The 22,812-nt window shown below is 45.4% G+C and overlaps 1 protein-coding gene and 1 pseudogene across 3 annotated transcripts in view; both read right to left on the bottom strand.

The window, feature by feature from the left end:
• The window catches only part of LOC143982120 (apoptosis-inducing factor 3-like), a 233,849-nt gene that overhangs the window by 135,418 nt on the left and 75,619 nt on the right, over positions 1–22,812 (bottom strand). For all 3 annotated transcript variants that reach the window (XM_077480563.1, XM_077480565.1, XM_077480564.1), the window contains exon 9: positions 5,512–5,603. In XM_077480563.1, coding sequence (XP_077336689.1) covers positions 5,512–5,603 — 92 coding nt within the window. The remainder of the gene's footprint in view (positions 1–5,511; positions 5,604–22,812) is intronic.
• LOC143986298 (5S ribosomal RNA) lies at positions 12,134–12,255 on the bottom strand (annotated as a pseudogene).

Genomic DNA, 22,812 nt, shown 5'->3' with positions numbered 1-22,812 from the left:
ATACACACACACGTAAGTGATTCTGAACACATCGACCGCCCTGTAGCAGTAAATCTACAGGAGGCGGTCAAGTGGTTAAGAAAACATTTTTCCCTATTTTTTTTCTATTTGTTCTGTCAAGAACCGGATCACCTGCTGAGGACAGTTTTTAGAGCTCAAGGGAACAGTTCTGGTGGCCACCAGCAGATGTCTCCTAACAGCTAGCAGATCCCAGTAATTAGGCTCCATCTGATGCTGACTGCTGGTAAGGTATATAACCCCTCCCTTGATTTTTATCAGTGCTTAAGAGCCGGTTCACACAGGGGCAACTCAGATCCGATTTCAGGTCGCCCCTAGTCGCCTCAAGTCGCGCTACATGTAAAAATCAATGTAAGTGAATGAGAGCCATCTTAATGCACACTACTGAAGTCGCTCCGACTTCAGAAAAGGTTCCTGTACTACTTGTACCCGACTTCTAGGCGACTGGTACCCATTGATTTCAATGGAAGGCGCCTCCAAGTCGGATCTCCGTCTATACTGAGGTGACTCTCACAGAATTATCAGCTCTCGAGAGGGAACTCAATGCCAATTTTTTTTTTTTTTTTTTTAAATGGCGTGGGTTCCCCCTCCGGGAGCATACCAGGCCCTTAGGTCTGGTATGGATTTTAAAGGGAACCCCCTACACCAAAAAAATGACGTGGGGGTCCCACCCAGATCCATGCCAGACCCTTATCCGAGCACGAAGCCTGGCCGGTCAGGAAGGGGGTGGGGGAGAGCGAGCGCCCCCCCCCCCTCCTGGACCATACCAGGCTGCGTGCTCTCAACATGGGGGGGTTGGTGCTTTGGGGAAGGGGGCGCCCTGCGCCCCCCCCACCCCAAAGCACCTTGTTCCCATGTTGATGAGGACAAGGGCCTCTTCCCGACAACCCTGGCTGTTGGTTGTTGGGGTCTGTGGGCGGGGGGCTTACTGGAATCCGGGAGCTCCCTTTAATAAGGGGGCCCCCAGATCCCGGCCCCCCACCCTATGTGAATAAGTAAGGGGTACATCGTACCCCTACCCATTCACCTGGGGAAAAAATGTCAATAAAAACACAACACAAGTTTTAAAAGTCATTTATTAAGCAGCTCCGGGGGTCTTCTTCCGATGTCGGGGGGGTCTTCTGATGACTTCTCCGCTCTGTTCGGCCTCTTCTCCTGGTGTCCGGCCTCTTCTCCTGCTCTCCGGCGTCTTCTCCCGGGCTTCTCTGCTGTCTTCTTGCAGCTCTTTTACTAGCGGAGGAGCCCGGTCCTTCCTCTCTCTTCTCTTGTCTTTCTTCTTCCGATGTTGACCCGGCGCCGTCTTCCACTGCACTGGCTTGTGCGACGTGCGCAGCGACTTATATAGATATGGGGCGTGGTCATTGGATGATGTCACAGGTGACCCCACCCCTTTATGACATCACAGTCCCAGCATGCCCCGGGACTGTGACGTCATAAAGGGGCGGGGGTCACCGTGTGACATCATCCGGTGACCACGCCCCATACCTATATAAATTCTCTCCAATTTATATATAGCGTATTATAGTTGGGTTGTTGGTTTGGTTTTGCATCATTGTCATGTTTAGTTTTCTTTTTTGCTGTGTTTTTGGTCAGTTGGTGTTGAACAGGTGTTGTGTGGATTATTAAATTTTATTTTAATCATACTCCGCCCGAGAAGAGCATGCTAGAAAACCAGCAGCTGAACCGGCTCCCGATCAGTGCTTTCAGCCAGAAGGGTGTTCTGGCAGGGGGCCATCCCCTTGTCACAACACAACAGCTCATAGGGGGGAGATCACTGGACTAAAGTCTGACTGTTAGTACAGCAGCTCATTGGGTTGAAAGAAAAAGCCATTAGTGTGAACTAGGCACAAAACATATAAAAATCAGCCAGCGATGGCCAGGCAAGTAGTTTTTTTAAAAGTATTCAGCAACAGTAACCTCTCGATTTTTCAAAAGGTTTTCTTTAAAGCTGAACTCTGGGTACAAAACATAATTTAACATATTTCTCAGTAGCCACAAAAGGATATAAATCCAATTTGTGAGCACCAAACACCTTTGCAACCCCAGTGACTATCTTATAATAGTAGTAGTGGCAACAACACTATGCTGTACATAGCCTGTGCAGAAAGCGGAACTGTGGGAGGGACCCAGGAGCTCCACCCTCTACAAGCTACCTGCAGAAAACTACAGGAGTGGGCGGAGACAAGACCCGCCATCCAACACAATAGGGATGAGCCGAACACCCCCGGTTCGGTTCACAGCAGAACATGCAAACAGGCAAAATATTTGTTCGAACGCGTGAACACTGTTAAAGTCTATGGGACACAAACATGAATAATCAAAAGTGCTAATTTTGACCACTTCCCGACTGGCGCACGATGATGTACATCGGCAGAATAGCACGGGCAGGCAAATTGGAGTACAGGTACATCCATTTGTATTTGCCGCCCTGCCATCGCGTACGCGCCGCTAGCAGCGCGTGCCGGTCGAGACCCCCGTGAGTCCGGTGGCAGGTCCCGCGGATTCGATCTCCGCGGGGATACCCGCGATTGTCTCACGGGGAGGCTGAACAGGGAGATGCCGTTGTAAACAGCATCTCCCCATTCTGCCTAGCAACAAGTGACACTGATCTCTGCTCCATGTGATTGGAGCAGAGATCAGTGTTCACTAACACACAGCCCAGCCCCCCACAGTTAGTAACACACCCCTAGGACACACTTAACCCCTAAATTGTCATTTATACAGCAATCAATGCTATACAAATGCATTGATTCCTGTGTAAATTACACTGGCAGTGAAGGGGTTAACCAGGGGTGGCAGTGTAGGGGTTAAGCGTTCCTAAGGGCATGTTACTAACTGTGGGGGGCTGGGCTTTGTGTTAGTGAACACTGATCTCTGCTCCAATCACACGGAGCAGAGATCAGTGTCACTTGTTGCTAGGCAGAACGGGGAGATGCTGTTTACAACGGTATCTCCCAGTTCAGCCGCCCCGAGAGACGATTGGGGGTATCCCCACGGGGGTCCCGATGGCAGAGCGGCATTTAAAAATGGACGAACCCGTACGCCAAAATTCCTGCCCGTGCCATTCTGGCGATGTACATCGGCATGCCCCAGTCGGGAACTGGTTAATAATGCAGTAAAACAATAAAAGTGTTCCTTTAAATTTCGTGCCTGGGGGGTGTCTATAGTATGCCTATAAAGTGGCACGTGTTTCCCATGTTTACAACAGTCTTTGCACAAAATTACATTTCTAAAAGAAAAAAAAGTTATTTAAAAATACTCGCAGCTAGAATGAATTGTCGGTCCCAGCAATACACATAAAAGTCATTGAAAAGAACGGCATGGGATTCCCCCACAGTCCATTAACAGGCCCTTTGGTATGATTATTAAGGGGAACGTCCAAACCATAAACCATGGGGGTCCCCCCAAAAATCCATACCAGACCACGCAACCTGGCTGGCTGCAGGAAAAGAGGGGGGGCAAGATGACCCCCAGATCCCGCCCCCCCCCGTGTGAAATGGTAAAGGGGTACAAATGTACCCCTACCATTTCACAAAAAAAATAAAAAAGGGTGAAAATGGTAAAAATGACATGACACGGCTTGGGACAAGTCCTTTATTAAAAAATAAAAGAATAAAAATGTACCACAAAGTCTACTCATCGTCTTTCGATCCGTAGATTGAAAAAGTAAAAAAAAAAAAAAAAAAAGCCGCATGCCACCACCGATCAGCCTCCATGGGAGGCATCCGCCGTAATGGCCATCCACTCATGTGACAGTTCTTTTATAACTGAGGGCGGGGCCACATGTGACGTCCCTGGGTGACCCTGCCCCCCTCTGACACACAGGGACATTCCCGTAGCGTCAGAGGGGGTGGGGTCACCTGTTTACATCACCGTGTTTTACGGTCCGTTGGAGTGAGAGAAAAAGATGAGTAGACTTCGTGGGACATTTTTATTTTTATATTTTTTAGAAAATGACTTGTCCCAAGCCATGTCATGTAATTTTTACCATTTTCACACCTTTTTTTTGTGAAATGGTAGGGGTACATTTTTACCCCGTTACCATTTCGCATGGGGGGGGGGGAAAGGCCGGGATCTGGGGACTCCCTTGTTAAAGGGGGCTTCCAGATTCTGATAAGCTCCCCGCCCGCAGACCCCCACAACCACCGGACAAGGGTTGTGGGGATGAGGCCCTTGTCCCCATTAAAATGGGGAGAAGGTGCTTTGGGGGGCTACCCCCCATGTTGAGGGCATGTGGCCTGGTACGGGAGGGGGGGCGCTCTCGTCAACCCAAATTGTTCACTATTCGGCAAACACCCTTACGTTCGACTCGAACATCGGGCTCATCCCTACTATACAAGGAGAGAACAGCAGTGACTGGTCTTTACTACAGGACATTCCCGCACAGAGGCAAAGCTTCACACTTGATTACTGCACAGATCTGGGAGAAATGCAGTACTCAAAGCACTCCTAGATTCAAGGAAGACATGCAATATATAAAGTATCTCACAAAAGCGAGTACACGCCTCACATTTTTGTAAATATTTTATTATATCTTTTCATGTGACAACACTGAAGAAATGACACTGCAATGTAAAGTAGTGAGTGTACAGCTTGTATAACAGTGTAAATTTACTGTCTGGGGCTACATGAGTGCTGCTGGCACTGGGGAGCTAGTTTACTGAGAGAACCATGAATGCCAACATGTACTGTGACATACTGAAGCAGAGCACAATCCCCTCCCTTTGGAGACTGGGCCGCAGGGCTGTATTCTAACATAACGACCCCAAACACACCTCCAAGATGACCACTGCCTTGCTAAAGAAGCTGAGGGTAAAGGGGATGGACTGGCCAAGCATGTCTCCAGACCTAAACCCTATTGAGCATCTGTGGGGCATACTCAAATGGAAGGTGGAGGAACTCAAGGTCTTGAACATCCACCAGCTCCATGTCGTCATCATGGAGGAGTGGAAGAGAACTCCAGTGACAACCTGTGAAGCTCTGGTGAACTCCATGCCCAAAAGGCTTAAGGCAGTGCTGGAAAATAATGGTGGCCATACAAAATATTGATATTTTGGGCCCAAGTTGGACTTTTTCACTTAGGAGTGTACTCACTTTTGTTGCCAGAGGTTTAGACATTAATGGCTGTGTGTGGAGTTATTTTGAGGGGACAGCAAGTTTACACTGTTATACAAACTGTACATTACTACTTTACTTATTATAGCAAAGTGTAATTTCTTCAGTGTTGTCAAAATGTCAGGGGTGTACTCACTTTTGTGAGATACTGTAGGTCTCTTGTATTTAGACTATTTTCTTATCATACAATTCAGGTTTATTAATTTCTTAAAATAAAAATGCATTTTTAGTTTGAATGCTTTAAGTTTGAAGAAAGTATGATGGGTTTTATTATTCTATAAAATACCTGCATTTTTTTGTTTAAGATAAAATATATAAAACACACATAAAAATACATCATACATGAGCATATATAATTTGTATGTTTTTTCTTTTTACCTGCTGCCAGTAGCAATTAGAAGTTGGCTGTACTGAAGGAATGATCCATCCCTAAATTTCACCCTTGCTTCATCCGTGTTGACTGAAACCGCCTGTGTGGCAATAAAAATATAAGCTTTTGGAAATCTCTCTCAAAATATAGGAGCATTTCACTATTTATGCCTTACCATGTCATCTGTGGGATACAGTCACTGTTTTAAACTGTATTAAACCATACGTGTTCTCTTACAGGGCACAAAAGTGTTTTCCTGTCTAACAAGAATTGTATTACTAGTTGTATCCACAAGAGGGCAGTCACACTGCATGTTAAAAGATTTGCAGAAAAAAAGTCATAGAATAAGATTAAAAACATAAAATTATAGAAAGTCAAAAATGTTCTGGCTTCGGGAATAGGGAGTCTCTTGGGACACACAACCCTTACAAAAATACCAAAATTATCTAATACATTGTGCAGTAAGCACTGTACACATGAGATGGAGCGCACATTTGCTGTACATTAAAAATTCACCAATTTTTTTTTCTTTTTAAACAACCAATGAGGTTAACACTATATGGTACATGACGTCATGCACTTTATACAGCATGTGGAAAGTATGAAAATACTGCAAGATCTTGCAACTTGGGTTGAAAATATCCCCGAAAGCACCAATGATAGTGTCATCTGTGTGATTGAGGTTACATCACTAATGCCTTCAAGGGAAACCAGGAACTGGACACGGTGTTAGATGATTTCACATCTCTGAATCCTGATATGAATTTTAGTAAAAGTGGGAAGTTCTGCATTATAGCTTTAAGAAGATCTCTTAATACACTTTTTTTTTTATTTTATTTTTTATGTAGTTTGAAGTGAAACAATTTAACTTTCCTCCCCATCAACTTTTTCAAGAAATGTTAAAAAAAATAAAATTGCAGAAATCATATGCAGACCAATCTACCGGCTGACTTCCGCAGCCTGCCCTTAGCCAGCATTCTCCACAATCCTCTGAAAAGGCTCCATATGTTCGACCCAGGGCATTACAAAGAGTTCACCCCGAATAAACAAAAGCAGTGACAAGTCTTCTGGTAGTTTATATCTGCAGTCCCCACAGTAGGGGACAATAACCATCCTTGAAGGCAATATATTGTGTACATACAATAACCTAATTAAATGTACACTACAAATGCAGACTCCTTATAAGTTTTTTTTTTTTATATGAAAAATTTATTTTTAATTATGGAATATTAACAGAAATGTTAGTACTGTATCCCAAACAAAGGCTAATTATTTTAGCCAATTACCAGCCTGTATCGACCAGGGACGTGCAGTGAGGTCAGTGGCTGGTGAGGCACTGGCTAGTATCAGAGCCAGATACACACAGGTTACATACACCACCCACCATTAGAGCGAGAGCAGTGATTTTTTTTTTACATTTTTTTTTTTGCATAAACAGTTTATTGAATTTTCACAGCGATGGAAAAGAAAAGAAAAAAAAAAAAAAGAGAAAGGGTAATACGTAGTTTACAAAGTCACAAGTGCATGTAATAACAGTGGAGCTCAGACCGGGAAAGCTCAGAAGGTGAGCAAGACAGAGGAAAAAAAGAAAAGAAAATTAACCATTTCTAAGCAATAATACATTCCTCTGTGTGGTGGGGGGGGGGGGGGGGGGTTATATACATCCCTCATGGGCCTTGGCCAGCCGATCTGAGTGGGCAGGGGGAAGAGAAATAAATTAAAGAAAAAAAAGTTGGGGTTGGAAGGATTGCTGGGTGGATTGAGACGGACAGCAGCAGGTAAGGGAAAGGGGGTGAGGACATCACCAACTGCCGTCTCCATTGTCTAGAAGTCACATCAGTAAGAAATGTCACATCATCAGTGTAACGCAGGGGTGACCTTCCGAGTCAATGATTTAATAGTCCTCTGGTAAGTCACGTTGCGCTACGTGTAAGCACCTTGAATAATTGAGAGCTTTTAAAGGCCGTCCATGGTTTCCATGTGGCAGTGAATTTTCGAGATCTTTTCTAAAGTGAGGTGAGGTAGATCAGCTCCTCCATCTACACCACACGGTTTATTCACTGAAACCATTCTGTCATTAAAGGCAGGGATGTCGACCACCAGTGAACTGGTACACACATCTTTGTAGCGTTGACTATATGCATCGCAATCGATTTGTAGTAGTGTTTTTTAGAGGTTTTAGACAGGTATATTAGATACTGCGCTGGAGAAAACTCCAGCGGGAGAGAGGATACCTTTTTGATTCCATCATGTACCTTATGCCAAAATGGCTGGAGTGATGTGAAGCTACACCAAATATGGTGAACTTGTCCGTCTCCCTTCCACATAGCCAGCACCGCTCAGAAACCGAGGGGGAAAATTTGTGAGAGATCGATAATTCTAGCACTAGGCCTCCTCTGTAACCACAATGTTAGCACCCCAGCCAATCTTCGGATTGACTCCTGGGTGCTGCTGCCACCATTACTAGTACGGGAAAATGGCAGTCTGGACTTTCGCCTTCACTCCTGGTTCTCAACTGCGCATGCGTGGAGCGTGTTGAGCTTTCTAATTGACCCAGTGGCGGGGGGGGTCGAACTTCTGGGAGATCAGGAAGGGGGAGGAAGCATATAAGCGAGCGTCCCACTTTTGGGTGGAACTCCACTTTAAGTACTAAAAAACAAAACAAACTAAAAACAGGCTAACTTTAGATTTTTTTTATTCATGAAATAGTTTCTTTCCAAAAACACCACATTTGGAAAGAGTGTGACATAAAAAGTTGCAACGACCACCATTTGAGTCTCTAGGATGTCTGCTAAAATATAGAGATGATTATATACATATATATATGAGAGAGAGAGAGAGAGAGAGAGAGAGAGAGAGAGAGAGAGAGAGAGAGAGAGAGAGAGAGAGAGAGAGAGAGAGAGAGAGAGAGAGAGAGAGAGAGAGAGAGAGAGATGAGCAGAAAAAAATTATGATTTTTACATGTAGGAGAGAAGTGTCAGAATTGGCCTGGGTGGCAAGGGGTAATTGCTTATGGTAAGTAATATACAAATAATTATATATTGTTTTTTAAGGTTTGTTGCTATATTTTCAAAAACTGTACTCAAGCAGGTGGCTTAATGGACAAATTACTGAAGTTTGAAGTTATAACTTCCAACCAGTAATTTCACAGTAAATAGATAAATAATAAATTATGTTATAACATATAGCATATAAATATATGATTTAGCTTGATTAAAATAGTACCTTTTCAACAGCAGCAGATTCTCATTCTTACTCTTAACTGTGTGAGAAAAACATGGGTTTGTGGATAAATCTTATACCCATAAACCCATGTTTTTGTCCTTGTAGTTAAGCGGGCTGGGCTGGCAGGGAGCATGTGTCTTTTATACACATGCCCCTTCTATGACACTGCAGTGAGAGGACAGCCTCCACTGCAGCATTTTTATTGGACAGCTTGCACCAATGGTACTTTGTCATTGGTCCAAGACTCCAAGCTGTCCATTGAGCTCAGTGCCTCTGACAAGAAGTGAGGAGAGGTACTCTGAGCTCATCCTCTCAGTCTGCTGCAAACAGAGTGTGCCAGATTGTATTTAAACTGGCCGCTTTGTATGTAGCTTCTGACAGGCTTCACAAGGAGCCATAGGTCATAGGAGTCCCAGTAGTGGGGTAGGACTATAGCTACCTACCCCCCAAATTTGGGGTCTCTGTGACCCCAGGTCGCTGGGCTAAAACCCTCGAAGCTAGATCGAAGCTGCCTCCCGTGACTGCATGTCCCTGGTATATACCCAATTCATTACCAGGCAATTTTTTCATTTCCAATGCTTCTTGTGATACTTTAATACTTGGTCATGTAGCCCTGTACTCAAATTTATGTCATTATTTGAGACCCATAGAGCATCTTTTGGTGGTATTTAATGATCACTGGGTTTTCATATTTTACTTATTATACAAGTAATTAAAGACCGAAAATATTTAAAAAATAGGATTTTTAAAAACGGCTTACCTTTTCTATGAAGTACATCAGGGGACACAAAGCCATAGTAGTTACTATGTGGGTTACAGGCCATCTTCAGGTGATGAACACTGGCACGCCCTAAATTAAAAAGTGCACTCCCTATATAACCCCTCCCACTGGTGGGAATACTTCAGTTTTGTATCAAAGCAATATACCTGTATACCAAGAAGGGAGGGACCTCTGTCCCCTGATGTACTTCAAAGAAAATAATTTTACAGGTAAGCTGTTTTTAAAAAGCCTGTTTTCTTTTCATACATCAGGGGACACAGATCCATAGTAGTTACTATGTGGGATGTCCCATAGCAATGCCAACTGAAGGGAGGGAGACACAACAATAATAGGACAACAAAAGACTAGAGAACTCATACTGAAACCCGCAGTAAACTGTGCCCAAAGGCGATATCCTCATGATCCATTACATCTACATCTGAAAGAATCTGGTAAATGTATGGACTGAAGACCAAGTTGTGGCCCTGCAGATCTGAGCCATGGAGTCTTGGTGATGCACTACCCAAGAAGCACTAACGGCCCTGGTGGAGTGCCTTAAAAAATGAAAAAAGGAGGAATTCTCTTCTTTTAAGCCAAAGGCTTAACCACTTAAGCCCCGGACCAATTTGTAGCCAAAAGGACCAGGCTCCTTTTTGCGATTCAACACTGCGTCACTTTAATTGACAATTGTGCGCTCGTACGACGTGGCTTCCAAACAAAATTGGCGTCCTTTTTTTCCCACAAATAGAGCTTTCTTTTGGTGGTCTTTGATAATCTCTGCGTTTTTTATTTTTTGCACTATAAACAAAAATAGAGCGACAATTTTGAAAAAAATGCAATATTTTTTACTTTTTACTATAATAAATATCCCCCAAAAATATATAAAAAAAAATGTTTTTCCCTCAGTTTAGGCCGATACGTATTCTTCTACATATTTTTGGTAAAAAAAAAAAAAAAAAACGCAATTAGCGATTATTGATTGGTTTGCGCAAATGTTATAGCGTTTACAAAATAGGGGATAGTTTTATAGCATTTTTAATATTTTTTTTTTACTAGTAATGGCAGCAATCAGCGCTTTTTATTGTGACTGCGACATTATGGCAGACACATCGGACATTTTTGGGACCATTGTCATTTATACAGCAATCAGTGCTCTTTAAATGCCCCGATTCCTGTGTAAATGACACTGGCAGTGAAGGAGTTAACCACAAGGGGGCAGTGTAGGGGTTGTGTGTGACGTTATGTGGTTTTTTATTATAGGGGCGTGGCCTGGCATGTGACGTCACTGATCGTCTTTCCCTATAAAAGGGAACAGACGATCGGTGACAGCCACACTAGGAAACACGGGGAGAGGTTTGTTTACACAGACTTCTCGTTCTTCAGCTCTGTGAACCGATCGCAGGACACCAGCGGCGATTGGATTCGCTGGTCCCACGGTCATGGAGCTCAGGATTGGGTCGGGAGCACCATTCTGCCGACATATATATCGGCATGAGGCGGTCCTTAAGTGGTTAAACAATCACTTGACGAATCCACCAAGAAGTTGTAGATTCCGATGCTGCCTGTCTTTTAGGACCGTCAGGCAACACAAAAAAAATAAATAATAATTAGTTTTTATGCATCTGAGCGGTCACCCTTAAATGCACCTTGATCGCTCTCATCACATCAAGAGAATGTAGTGACCTTTCTTTCAGAGAACGAAGTTCTGAAAAAAATTAAGGCAGAACAATATCCAGATTTAAATGAAAAAAACCTGACCACTACCTTTGTAAGGGAAATTAGGATGAGGCCGCAATACAATCTTATCCTTAAGAATAATACAATATGACTCTTTACAAGAAAGAGCAATCAACCCCGATACTCTTCTTGCAGAAGATATGGTAACCAGGAAAAATATTTTCCTCGTCAAGAGGACCAAGGGAAAAATCCTATATACGCTCAAAAAAAGGCTGTTTTTGTAAAGCTGACAGGACTAATCTCAAGTCCCAAGGATTCAGGGGTGACCTAACTGGAGGATTAATCCATGTTTCCCCCTGAACATGTTACGAACCAGAGCGTGAGAAGCAAGTGGTTGTTGGGAAAAAAAAAAACCACTGATAAGGTCGATACCTGGCCTTTGATAGTACTCAGGGCCAGCTTCATTTATAATCCCATCTGTAGAAATTCAAGGATCCTACCTATGACATATTTCCTGGGTTGCCAACCCCTTGATACACACCAGGAGACATATGCCTTCCAGACTCATTAGTATATGACATTGGAAGCCGGCTTTCTAGCATAACCAAAGTAGAAACTACTGAAGTTGACAGCCCACGGGCTTATTTTAGACTGTGGGTCTCAATAGCCAAACCGTTAAATTTAGCGTTTGTAAGGAAGGATGGAATACCGGATGCAATAGATCCATGTCCGGAACTCCCCATTCTTGGCATGATGCTGGGGTAAAGGAACCATTCTCCCGGAAACAATAGTTGACGACTCAAGTAGTCCACCTAATGAATTCTCCATTCTTGGAATGAAATTGTTGATAGGCAAGGAATGTTGTTTTCTGCCCAAGACAGAAAAAAATTCACCTCTTTCTGGGCTGCATGAGTTCTCGTGATCCCTTGGTGATTGATATAAGCCAACACTGTGGTATTGTCAGACTGAGCCTACGGCACCTGGTATTCCCAGGTGGTCGTCTCCCATCCAGGTACTAACCAGGCCCGACCCTGCTTAGCCTCCGAGATCAGATGAGATTGGGCGCTTTCAGGGTGATGTGGCCATAGGCTGGATTCTGGCAAGACAATAGTCTGAGCGTCCAGGCCTCCAGGGCCAGGCGTACTGTCCAAATCTCTAGAATATTGATGGGCAAGGTCATCTCTAATCTGGACCATTTCCTTTGGACAGACCCTTCTTCCAGGACTGCTCCCCAGCCCCAAGGGTTTGCATCTGTTACCACTTTTCAGGTAACTGGTAGAAAGGATCTCCCTTTTAGAAGATTTTTGGATATTGACCGTCAAATGAGGCTCTGACACGAATAAACGCAATGGAAAGTCCAGAGTTTCGATCTTCTTGTTCCAAGTTGACAGGATACTGTTTTGCAGCAGTCTTGAATGGAACTGCGCATAAGGAACTACCTTCTTCCACCATCATTCCTGACAAGCACATGCAAAGATAAACAGAAGGATTCCGCCTTGTTTTAACTCACCGAATCTGTTCATTAACCACTTTCAGACCGGACCATTTTGCTGGTAAATGACCAGAGGTCTTTTTACACTTTGGCACTGCGCTGCTTTAACTGGTAATTGCGCGGTCATGCAATGTTGTACCCAAACAAAATTTGCGTCCTTTTCTTCCCACAAATAGAGCTTTCTTTTGATGGTATTTGATTGCCTCTGCGATTTTTATTTTTTGCGATATAAACGTAAAAAGACCGCAAATTTTGAAAAAAATGATATTTTCTACTTTTTGTTATTAGAAAAATCCAATAAACTCAATTTTAGTCATACATTTAGGCCAAAATGTATTCAGCCACATGTCTTTGGTAAAAAAAAAGTCAATAATTGTATATTTATTGGTTTGCGCAAAAGTTGTCACATCTACAAACTAAGGTACGTTTTCTGGAATTTACGCAGCTTTTAGTTTACGACTGTCTATCTCATTTCTTGAGGTGCTAAAATGACAGGGCAGTACAAAACCCCCCCAAATGACCCCATTTTGGAAAGTAGACCCCCTAAGGAAATTGATAAGAGGCATGTTGAGCCCATTGAATATTTTATTTTTTTGCCTCAAGCGATTGAATAATGACAAAAAAAAAATTTTTTTTTTTTTTTTACACAAAGTTGTCACTAAATGATATATTGCTCACACATGCTATGGGCGTATGTGAAATGACACCCCAAAATAAATTCTGCTGCTTCTCCTGAGTACGGGGATACCACATATGTGGGACTTTTTGGGAGCCTAGCCGCGTACAGGGCCCCGAAAACCAAGCACCGCCTTCAGGCTTTCTAAGGGCGTAAATTTTTGATTTCACGCCTCACTACCTATTACAGTTTTGAAGGCCATAAAATGCCAAGATGGCACAAAACCCCCACAAATGACCCCATTTTAGAAAGTAGACACCCCAAGCTATTTGCTGAGAGGCATGTTGAGTCCATGGAATATTTTATATTTTGCCACAAGTTGCGGGAAAATTACAAACTTTTTTTTTTTTTTTTTTTTTTTCACAAAGTTGTCACTAAATGATATATTGCTCATGCATGCCATGGGCATATGTGAAATGACACCCCAAAATAAATTCTGCTGCTTCTCCTGAGTACGGGGATACCACATATGTGGGACTTTTTGGGAGCCTAGCCGCGTACGGGGCCCCGAAAACCAAGCACCGCCTTCAGGCTTTCTAAGGGCGTAATTTTTTGAGTTCACTTCTCACTACCTATTACAGTTTTGAAGGCCATAAAATGCCAAGATGGCACAAAACCCCCACAAATGACCCCATTTTAGAAAGTAGACACCCCAAGCTATTTGCTGAGAGGCATGTTGAGTCCATGGAATATTTTATATTTTGCCACAAGTTGCGGGAAAATTACAAACTTTTTTTTTTTTTCACAAAGTTGTCACTAAATGATATATTGCTCACGCATGCCATGGGCATATGTGAAATGACACCCCAAAATAAATTCTGCTGCTTCTCCTGAGTACGGGGATACCACATATGTGGGACTTTTTGGGAGCCTAGCCGCGTACGGGGCCCCAAAAACCAAGCACCGCCTTCAGGCTTTCTAAGGGCGTTACAGTTTTGAAGGCCATAAAATGCCAAGATGGCACAAACCCCCCCCCCCAAATGACCCCATTTTAGAAAGTAGACACCCCTAAATTTAGGGGTACACTAGTGAGACTAGGTAATAAATGGCGGGTGCCCTGAAACTATAAAAAAATAACTAACCAACCAGCGTCACCTGTAACAGTTATATGGTGATCACTGGTGAAAGGGTTAACTAGGGGGCAATCAGGGGGCTTTATGCGGTAGTATATGGGGGTCCCTGGCGCTATAAAAAGCTGCGGCGAACCTAAATACCTACCTGCCTAACTAGCGTCACCTGTGACACTAATACAGCGATCAGAAAAACGATCGCTTATTAGGCTGGGTTCACACTGGAGCGATGCGGGAACGCCACGAATGCGCGGCGGGTTCCCGCATCGCATGCCTCCCGGCGGCAGTTCACACTGCCCTATGCGAACTGCTGGGAGTGTCAGTGAAATGTTAATGACACCCCCAGATCAGTTCGCATATCGCAGTGCGATCTGCAAACTTGGATCGCATGGTGTGAACACCCATGCGATCCGATTCTGCTGCGGACCAAAAAAAGGGTCCCGTGCGAGTTTGCGGCGGGTGCGGCGGGTGCGACACGAATTCAGCCATACTATCTGTATAGCTGAACTCGAATCGCACAGAGATCGGATGTGATTTGCACTGCAGTGCGGTGCGAATCACATCCGTTCTCATAAACCGCTGCAATGTGAACCCAGCCTTAGTGACACTGGCGACGGGGGGTGATCACGGGGTTAAACCTTTATTGGGGGGGTTAGGGGGGTACCTTAGAACTAAAGGGGGCTAACCCTAACTGCCCTAACAGTTATTAGTCACAAATGACACCTGCCGGGTGATCAGGGGGTTAAACCTTTATTAGGTAATAAATGGCGGGTGCCCTGAAACTATAAAAAAATAACTAACCAACCAGCGTCACCTGTAACAGTTATATGGTGATCACTGGTGAAAGGGTTAACTAGGGGGCAATCAGGGGGCTTTATGCGGTAGTATATGGGGGTCCCTAGCGCTATAAAAAGCTGCGGCGAACCTAAATACCTACCTGCCTAACTAGCGTCACCTGTGACACTAATACGGCGATCAGAAAAATGATCGCTTATTAGGCTGGGTTCACACTGGAGCGATGCGGAAACGCCGCGAATCCGCGGCGGGTTCCCGCATCGCATGCCTCCCGGCGGCAGTTCACACTGCCCTATGCGAACTGCTGGGAGTGTCAGTGAAATGTTACTGACACCCCCAGATCAGTTCGCATATCGCAGTGCGATCTGCAAACTCGGATCGCATGGTGTGAACACCCATGCGATCCGATTCTGCTGCGGGCCAAAAAAAGGGTCCCGTGCGAATTTGCGGCGGGTGCGGCGGGTGTGGCGGGTGCGGCGGGTGCGGCGAATGGCTGAACTCGAATCGCACAGAGATCGGATGTGATTTGCACTGCAGTGCGGTGCGAATCACATTCGTTCTCATAAACCGCTGCAATGTGAACCCAGCCTTAGTGACACTGGCGACGGGGGGTGATCACGGGGTTAAACCTTTATTGGGGGGGTTAGGGGGGTACATTAGAACTAAAGCGGGCTAACCCTAACTGCCCTAACAGTTATTACAGTCACAAATGACACCAATGCAAAAAAAAAAATAAAAAAAATGACATTGGTGTCACTGTGACTGGGGGGCAGGGGTAATTGGGGGGGTGATCGGGGGGTAAAGGGGGGGTGTGAGTGTGCCTGGCATGTTCTACTGTGTGTGGGATGTGTTGGTGCAACTCACTGATCCGCTCTCCTCCGTGTCGGAACGAAAAATACCGACACGGAGGAGAGAATACATCACTTCCTCTCCTGTGTTTACATTACAGGAGAGGAAGTGATGTCACCGGGGATTTCCATTCGTCGGGAGCGATCGCGAGGGGGTGGCCATGAATGAATGGCCGTCCCCTCGTCCGGGATCGCTCCCGAACGAAAACCGACCGCCGCAGGCACCGGGCGGGGGCCCGATCGGGCCCCCGACCCGCGGGAGGCAAAGCACGTACATGTACGTGCTTATGCCTGCCCGTGCCATTCTGCCGACGTACATCGGCGTGAGGCGGTCGGCAAGTGGTTAAGGAACCGATTCAAACCTGGGGTAAAAATACCCTTTAGCAGACTGTATCTATGATCAGCCCTAAGTACTGCAATCTTACTAGGTTGAGGATCCAACAAAAGTATTCCAGGTAGCTGACTTTAAACCAAGGTCTGGTTACCAAACGGGCTACCGATTGACCTATCGAGGGTAGATCGTCTAAGTAGGCTAGTATCGTTATACTTTGAGCCCTTAACCTGGCTAAAGGAGGGGCCAAGATTTTTATACACACTCAAGGTGCAGAAGCTACCTCGAAAAGGTAGAGCTACAAACTGTAAATTAAGATTTTCTACCTCGAAGCGTAGAAAATTCTGGTGAGCAGGGAAGATCGGCACATGAAGATAAGCATCCTAGACAGCGATAGTGTCAGGGCTGGCTTAACCCTTTCTTCTCTGGACCGGCCGCTCAGATGTCGGATAATTGCCAACTCTCTTCTCTCTCCACAGTTACCAGCTGTTCCTGATGATGCTCGTCTGACCTGCCTACTTAAAGCCTTCCAGCTCACTTCACCTCTGCCTTCCCCTTGGTCACATCACTAAACACCATCTCCTGCAGTTTGTTTAAAGACTGGCTTGCTGACATCCCTTCTGGCTCCTTATCCTGCTTGCTGTTGCTCTACTTGGATCCCTGACTTCTGGCCTGGCTGACTACCCGATCTGGTTACTCTGGCTATGCTTGACTACGCTTTTTCTATTTGCCTTTTTATTTTTATTAATAAACAAGTGTAATTTAATTGTACTTCTGTCTCAGTCTGATTCATGGTTTCTGACAGATAGACGCCCAAAGTTCTCCCTCTAGTAGGAAGGAGACTACTGATCGGATAAATTCCATGCGGAGAGAAAGAGGTATTTTTCTCTGGATCCTTATGAATGTTTAATCTGAGGGAAAAAAAAAACGAGACAGGAACTCTTGGAACTCCAGATTGGAGCTATTGTGGAAGTCCCCCATTCGTCTTCCTGTCAGATCTGAGAACTGCAGAAGAATTCCCCCTATTGAGCTAGCGGAACATCTCCTGATAAGGAGGCTACAGTATCCCCTAGTATCTGAGGATTACCTATTGAACTTGATGGCATAAGCCATAGTGACTGCCTGGAGCCTGATGTCCCTGGCACAAAAAAAAGCTTTTTTTTTATGTTTGTTTTTTTTTAAATATATATATTTACACCTTTACTTAAAATGGACAAAAAAAGGGGTACTTTTCCCCACTAGAATTTCTTTGGAGGAATTATCCAAACATCAAATAGCTGTTCCACCGCAAAAGGAAGACTAGCCAGGAGTTTCTGCATGGTGAAAGGAAGTTTATCCTCCGCTGATGTGCATTCCTGCACTCATGCGTCAAGCGGTTTGTGTTTAGAAACAATGTGCACAGAACCGTGTATAGCACCTGGTTTTCCTAAGTGGTCTCCTATGCAGGTAGAAATCGCCGTAGGCATGACAGCAATTGTGCGTTTGGCTAGTTTATAAACCAGCACCTGCATGAGCACGTTGTGGAAGTTCTACAAAAGGAACTCACAAGCAATTATTGCAAGCATAAAGCTGCCAGAATTCTGGGCCTGCTGAGCAGGATACCTAGAATACCTGTTAAACTGGCCTCACAACCATTAAGCAATTACTGTCAGCCAGGCTGCTCAATCTGCCAGAGAAAAAAAGTTTTTTATTTTTATTTTTTAACAGGAATTCCAACTTTATTCATTGGATGCCTAACCATTAAAGTATTGTCTCCCGATAACAGCTCTTATTCACAGAGGATACTGCATTAATTGCTAGTATACCGTACTTCGTAAATTCCCTCCATCATAGGATAAAGTGTAAAAACGTTCTTAGGAGGAAAACAACATTTATCTGGGAGATCTTCACAGATACAAAAAGGCTTTTCTGACAATAAATGAACAGTAAAAAGTATGCACAGTCTAAGGAGGCTTTAATGAGCCCAAACACTCAGTAAAGGGAGCATAAATGCAGAGTGGACCATATAGCATGATATTGAAACCACCTGGTACTCCCACATTTGACACCTCAGAAGAGGAGTCATCCACGGTTCCCTGAAGGGATTCGTCTTCTCCCGCCCCTAGTTCCCCCGTTTGAGGGTCCTGGGCAATGAAAGAGAACCTGTCAATTAAGGGCGTTAAAAAAAGTTTTTTTTAAAACCCATCATGGCTGAGGGGAAAAAAAAAACTCTTGGAAAATACACAGGGGTTGCAGTGTTGAAAACAATTGTAAACATTTTAAGCCCCTGATGCTCATTCTAACCAGTTACTCCTTCTCAGGGGAGGATGCCATCTGTAGAGATGCGTCGATTTACCAGAGCTAGAGGGGGACTCTTTTAGCTCTATTCTTGGGGGGATTTTAACCCCCCTTCTGACCGTAGCCCAATGCACATAGCTCAGGTACCATCAGAAGTTGCATGCCCTGCTTGAGCAATAGTTTGGCTTCAACACTGCTATTAAGGCTCAGCCAAAAGGATAAGCCCCTGGTTTTGGTCATACTTTCTTGGGCTGAGTCGCCCATTGAGATACAGGCTTTAATCGACTCTGGGGCTGCAGGCCTGTTCATTGATGCTGCATTTGTTTCGCAGCACTCGATTCTGCTGCAGCTGTGTGACACTCCACTTGCCATTGAGGCTCTTGACGGGAGACCTTTACAGCCTGCCCATGTGACTGATGAGACGGTTCCGTTGTCCATGGCCGTAGGGGCTCTTCACCATGAGATAATCCAATTCCAAGTTATTTCCTCACCCAGATTTCCGCTGGTTATTGGTTATCCTTGGTTACAGAGGCACAACCCCTCTTTTGATTGGCTCAGTTCTCTCCTGGTCACCACAATGCAGTGAGACATGCTTCCTGAAGGTATCCAAGGTCCTGTGATCCACTTCACTCCCCTCCCTGCTAAAGGAGTACCATGATTTTGGCGATGTCTTTGATAAAGGTCAAGCCGGTAGTTTGCCTCCACACCGCCCTTATGATTGCGCAATTGACCTTCAACCTGGTGCCATACCTCCTCGTGGCCGGGTTTACCCTTTGTCGGTCTTGGAGGATAAGGCCATGGAGTAGTATGTTGCTGATGCACTTTCTCGAGGTTTCATCCACAAATCCTCGTCTCCTGCTGGTGCTGGTTTCTTCTTGGTGAAAAAGAAGAGTGGTGAACTGAGATCTTGTATAGATTATAGGGGTCTCAATCTAGTTATTTTGATCGCCTCAAGGGAGCAACGGTTTTCACGAAGCTTGACCTGAGAGGGGCATACAATCTCGTGCGCATTAAGGAGGGCGACGAGTGGAAGACTGTGTTTAATACCAGAACAGGCCATTATGAATACCTGGTAATGCCTTTTGGCCTTTGTAACGCCTTGGCAGTTTTCCAGGAATTTATTAACGATGTCCTCCGAGATTTGTTGCAGTTGTGTGTGGTGGTTTATTTCGATGATATCCTCATATTTTCCAAGTCCCTGGAGAGCCACCACACAGATGTCGGTCGTGTACTTCAGAAACTAAGAGAGAACAATCTCTATTGTAAACTGGAGAAGTGCGAGTTCCATCGTGAACAGGTTACATTCCTGGGCTATGTCATTTCCACTGCTGGTTTTTCAATAGACCCAGAGAAACTTTTGGGAGTCCTACAGTGGCCTCGACCCGTGGATTTACATCCTCTGCAGCGTTTCCTGGGCTTTGTCAACTACTATCGGAAGTTTATTTGTAACTTCTCGTCTCTGGTCAAGCCTCTGACTGATATGACCAGAAAGGACGGTAACCCACAGAGTTGGTCTCCGGAGTCCATTAAGGCCTTTGAGACTCTCATGGCTGCCTTTGTTTCTGCTCCTGTGTTGGCACATCCTGATCCTACATTACCTTTTATCCTAAAGGTTGATGCTTTTGAGACTGGAGTTGGCGCCCTTCTGTCTCAACGTCCTAACTCTGAGAGCGCTATGCATCCGTGTGGCTACTTTTCCAAGAAATTGTCACCTGCTGAGTGCAATTATGAGATTGGTGACAGAGAGCTGTTGGCGATCATTTTAGCCCTGAAAGAATGGAGACATCTCCTTGAAGGTACCACTGTGCCCGTTCTTATTCTTACTGACCATAAGAATCTTACATTCTTGTCTGAGGCTAAGCGACTCTCTCCCAGAAGGGCGCAATGGGCTCTTTTCTTGTCAAGCTTTAATTACATTGTCTCATTCTTACCCGGTACTAAGAATGTATGGTCTGATGCCTTGTCACGACAGTTTTCCTCCACTTCCAAGTCAGAGTCGGTTCCGGTTCCTACGATTCCTCCTGATCGTATCTTAGCTACGGTTTGCACCAGTCTTACTTCTCCTTTGGATGACAAAATTCTTGCTGCTCAGGTCCATGCTCCTCCTGATAAACCTTGTGACCGCTGCTTTGTCCCAGAGAGTCTCCGTACTGCAGTGCTCCAGACTTACCATTCTCCCAAGGCAGCTGGCAATCCTGGGAAGAATCAACTCATTTAGGCCATCTCCCAACAATTCTGGTGGCCTAGTCTACGGGCTGATGTTACTACTTTCGTAGCTGCCTGTCCCGTGTGTGCTCAGAGTAAGACTCCCCGACACCTTCCAGTGGGCCTCCTACAACCCATACCCAATGGAGAGAGGCCCTGGACTCACCTGTCTATGGATTTCATTGCCCAACTCCCAAGGCAACACTGTTATCCTTATGGTAGTCGACCGGTTCTCAAAGATGTGTCATTGTATTCCGCTTAAGAAGTTGCCCACCTCTAAGGAACTGGCTTCCATTTTTGCTCGGGAGATCTTTCGCTTACATGGGCTACCCAAGGTGATTGTCTCGGATAGGGGCAGTCAGTTTGTCTCCCGGTTCTGGTGAGCCTTTTGTGCACAGTTGGGAATCCAGCTTGCGTTCTCTTCTGCGTATCGCCCGCAGTCTAATGGGGCTGCAGAACGTGCCAATCAGTCCTTGGAGCAATTCCTACGTTGCTATATTTATGACCATCATAACAACTGGTCTGACCTATTACCTTGGGCAGAGTTTCCTCACAACAGTGCCTTGAATTCTGCCTCCCGATTGTCTCCATTTATGGCGAATTATGGTTTCCAACCTTCCATGTTGCCTGACTCGTTTGTTCCGCAGTGTATTCCTGCGTTAGAGGAGCATCTCCGTGGTCTTCGTTCCACTTGGGTACAAGTCCAGGAGGCTTTGCGTCATGCTAATAATAGGTACAGACTCCATGCTGACCGCAGTAGCCTGCCAGCGCCTTCCTACCAGGTTGGGGACAGGGTCTGGCTGTCATCTCGCAACCTCCGGCTTCATGTTCCCTCACTGAAGTTTGCACCTCGCTTTATTGGGCCTTTGCGTATCCTTCGCAGGATTAACCCAGTAGCTTACGCGTTGGAACTTCCTCCTAGTATGCGCATCTCAAATGTGTTTCATGTCTCCTTATTGAAACCGTTGGTCTGTAACCGATTTACCACCTCGGTGCCACGTCCTCACCCTATTCAGGTTGAGAACCATGAGGAGTATGAGGTACAATCCATTGTTGACTCCTGTAGGTTCCGTGGGCGCATACAGTACCTGGTGCATTGGAAGGGGTACGATCCGGAGGAACGCTCCTGGGTTTCATCCTCTGACGTACATGCCCCTGTCCTCCTCCGCAAGTTCCATAGACGGTTTCCCCTCAAGCCCGGTGGCCCTCCGAGGGAGAGGGGTCATGGGGGGGGGGGTACTGTCAGGGCTGGCTTAGCCCTTCCTCCTCTGGCCTGGCCGTTCAGCTGTCGGCTAACTGCTAGCTCTCTTCTCTCTCCAAAGTTACCAGCTGTTCCCGATGATGCTCGTCTGGCCTTCCTATTTAAAGTCTTCCAGCTCATTTCTCCATTGCCTTCACGTTTGGTCACATCACTAGGAACCATCTCCTGCTGTGGTTTCAAGACTGGCTTGCTAACATCCCTCCTGGCTTCCATCCTGCTTGCAGTTGCTCTCCTTGGATCCGATGTCTGGACTGGCTGATTACCCGATCTGGTTTATGAACTTTGGACTGGCTGACTACCCGATCTGGCTACTGGACTCTGGCTTGCTTGACTACACTTTTTTCCTATTTACCTTATTTTTATTAATAAACAAGTGTGATTTGATTGTACTTCTGTCTCAGTCTGTTTCATGGTTCCTGACAGCCTGTGACTGTGCCTTGCCTGACATTTATGCTTGACTGCCTACCTGTTTTGACCCGGCTTGTCTGACCAACCCTCTGCTTGTCCCAAGCATGCTGAGTTCATCCAGGATCCGCTGCTGTTGTTTCTGTGCCTCCTTCTACCCGGCTTGCTGCTGGTCCTTCTGCTCTACCTACTTCTGCCAGCTCTGCCAGCTCCTACCAGCCTCTGCCTGTTCCTGCAGTTCCAGCCATCCGGAGGACCATCTACACCGCCTGCACCAGCTGCTGCAT

The sequence above is a fragment of the Lithobates pipiens genome, unplaced genomic scaffold (assembly GCF_037356315.1).
Source record: "Lithobates pipiens isolate NorthernLeopardFrog02 unplaced genomic scaffold, aLitPip1_a1.2 Scaffold_16, whole genome shotgun sequence".
NCBI classification, from domain to species: Eukaryota; Metazoa; Chordata; class Amphibia; order Anura; family Ranidae; genus Lithobates; species Lithobates pipiens.
Note: the sequence above shows the minus strand (reverse complement) of the source record. Positions and strands in the feature narration are given on the sequence as shown.